At 42.2% G+C, this 1,653-nt stretch overlaps 1 protein-coding gene across 1 annotated transcript in view; it reads left to right on the top strand.

Moving 5' to 3' along the window:
* Positions 1-1,653, top strand: part of ckap5 (cytoskeleton associated protein 5) — a gene marked incomplete at both ends in the record, with an annotated part of 27,871 nt that overhangs the window by 25,419 nt on the left and 799 nt on the right. Inside the window, 3 exon segments of the mRNA XM_035665101.1 lie at positions 824-973; positions 1,067-1,270; positions 1,352-1,487. Of these exon segments, the coding sequence (XP_035520994.1) occupies positions 824-973; positions 1,067-1,270; positions 1,352-1,487 (490 nt within the window).

Here is a 1,653-nt window from a genome sequence, read left to right as displayed (position 1 = left end):
ACGATCCCCCTTCTCCCCCTCAAAATGCACACAAGACTCAGCTTGTGTCTGTACAGGAGAGCAGGGACAGATGTTTTTTCAGTATTACTTACTTACCTCACTTACCTGAAACCAGAGATTCAGTTAGAAGCTACTGAGTTTGTACTTTCAGGAATCTGCTTTTATTTTACTGGTTCATGTTTGCTTTCAGCTGTAGAGTTAAGTTAAGTCGTTAAGTTAGTGTTGAGGAAAAACCCAACACTTCCTGATTTTGCTGCTTCATACTAAGTGTTTTAATAACAAAACAACCAGAGACTTTTGTTCTAAAGAGAATTCTTTAAAAAGAATAAAAGACACACCTTCAAGCGGGTAGCCCTGTTTGAGGTGCAAATTCCTGCCCTGTGTGCCACATGTGTATGGAAATACGCCAATAGTCTTCCTTTTGACAGTGTCTCATATGCTCAGTTGCCAGCTTGCCAGGGACCAACTCTAGATCTTGCCTTGGTCAAGGCCACTGACTGTAGAAAATAAACCTAATATTTGGGAGCACCCGAGGAAAAAAAAAAAAAAAAAAACCCTGCAAAAATACGAGGAGAACATTCGAACTCCACACAGAAAGGCCCTAGCGTTTTATAACAGTAGCTATATTAAGATATCACTTTTAAGGGATATGATAGACGGGTTATTAGCTAGGGCATGTTCATTATGTGCTGTCATAGCTTTATATATTGAACAATTTTTTTTTTTTTTTTATTGATGAAGCGTCTATTGCTGATATATTGATATTGTTTTGCCCTGGCCTATATACTGTTGACTACAGTTGAACTGAATGTTTGTTTTGTAGATTTTGAAGTGGAACTTCATCACTCCTCGAGACGAATATGTGGAGCAGCTGAAAACTCAGATGTCCACCTGCTTTGCGAAGTGGCTGCAGGATGAGCTCTTTCACTTTGACTTCCAGAGACACGTCAAAGCTATAGGAGTCATGATTGAGGTAGCGGTTGGTCTTATTTCTACATATGGGGCTGGGTATTAGGAGTAGGCTAGTTTCAGTAATCAAGTCTGTATGTGGATTTGTGTTTAACAGAGGTTGGAGAGTGAGAGGGAAGCCACCATCGGCTGTCTGGACCTGATTCTGAAGTGGTTCACCCTGCGCTTCTTTGACACCAACACCACAGTCCTGATGAAGGTGCTGGAGTATCTGAAGCTGCTCTTTGCCATGCTGAATAGAGAGAACTATCACCTGACTGAGTACGAGGCCAACTCTTTCGCCCCCTACCTCATACTAAAGGTGAGCGCACATCCCCCTTAGAATGATCAAACAAGCCACTGTCAAGCTTTTGTTTTGCTTAGTTTCTCCTCTCTTCCTCAGGTTGGAGAGTCAAAGGATGGGGTTCGCAAAGATGTTCGAGCCATACTGACCATGCTGTGTAAGGTTTACCCAGCATCCAAGGTCTTCCCTTTCCTCATGGATGGCACGAAGTCCAAGAATTCCAAACAGAGGGCTGGTAGGTCTCTATGGACTACAAGCTTACTGGCTAAAGTTGCACTAATCTCTGTCCAAACCTGATTTATTGTATGCCTTTTTAATGGAGAGAGAAGCCTTCCTAACATTAGCTACCAGATTTAACAAGCTAGCTGGCGATGAATGAAGATTAGCTAGCTAGTTAGCTA

Source organism: Morone saxatilis, unplaced genomic scaffold (assembly GCF_004916995.1).
Source record: "Morone saxatilis isolate NCDOM2014 unplaced genomic scaffold, NCSU_SB_2.0 Contig2, whole genome shotgun sequence".
Lineage (NCBI taxonomy): Eukaryota > Metazoa > Chordata > Actinopteri > Moronidae > Morone > Morone saxatilis.
This window is presented reverse-complemented; position numbering and strand designations above follow the sequence as displayed.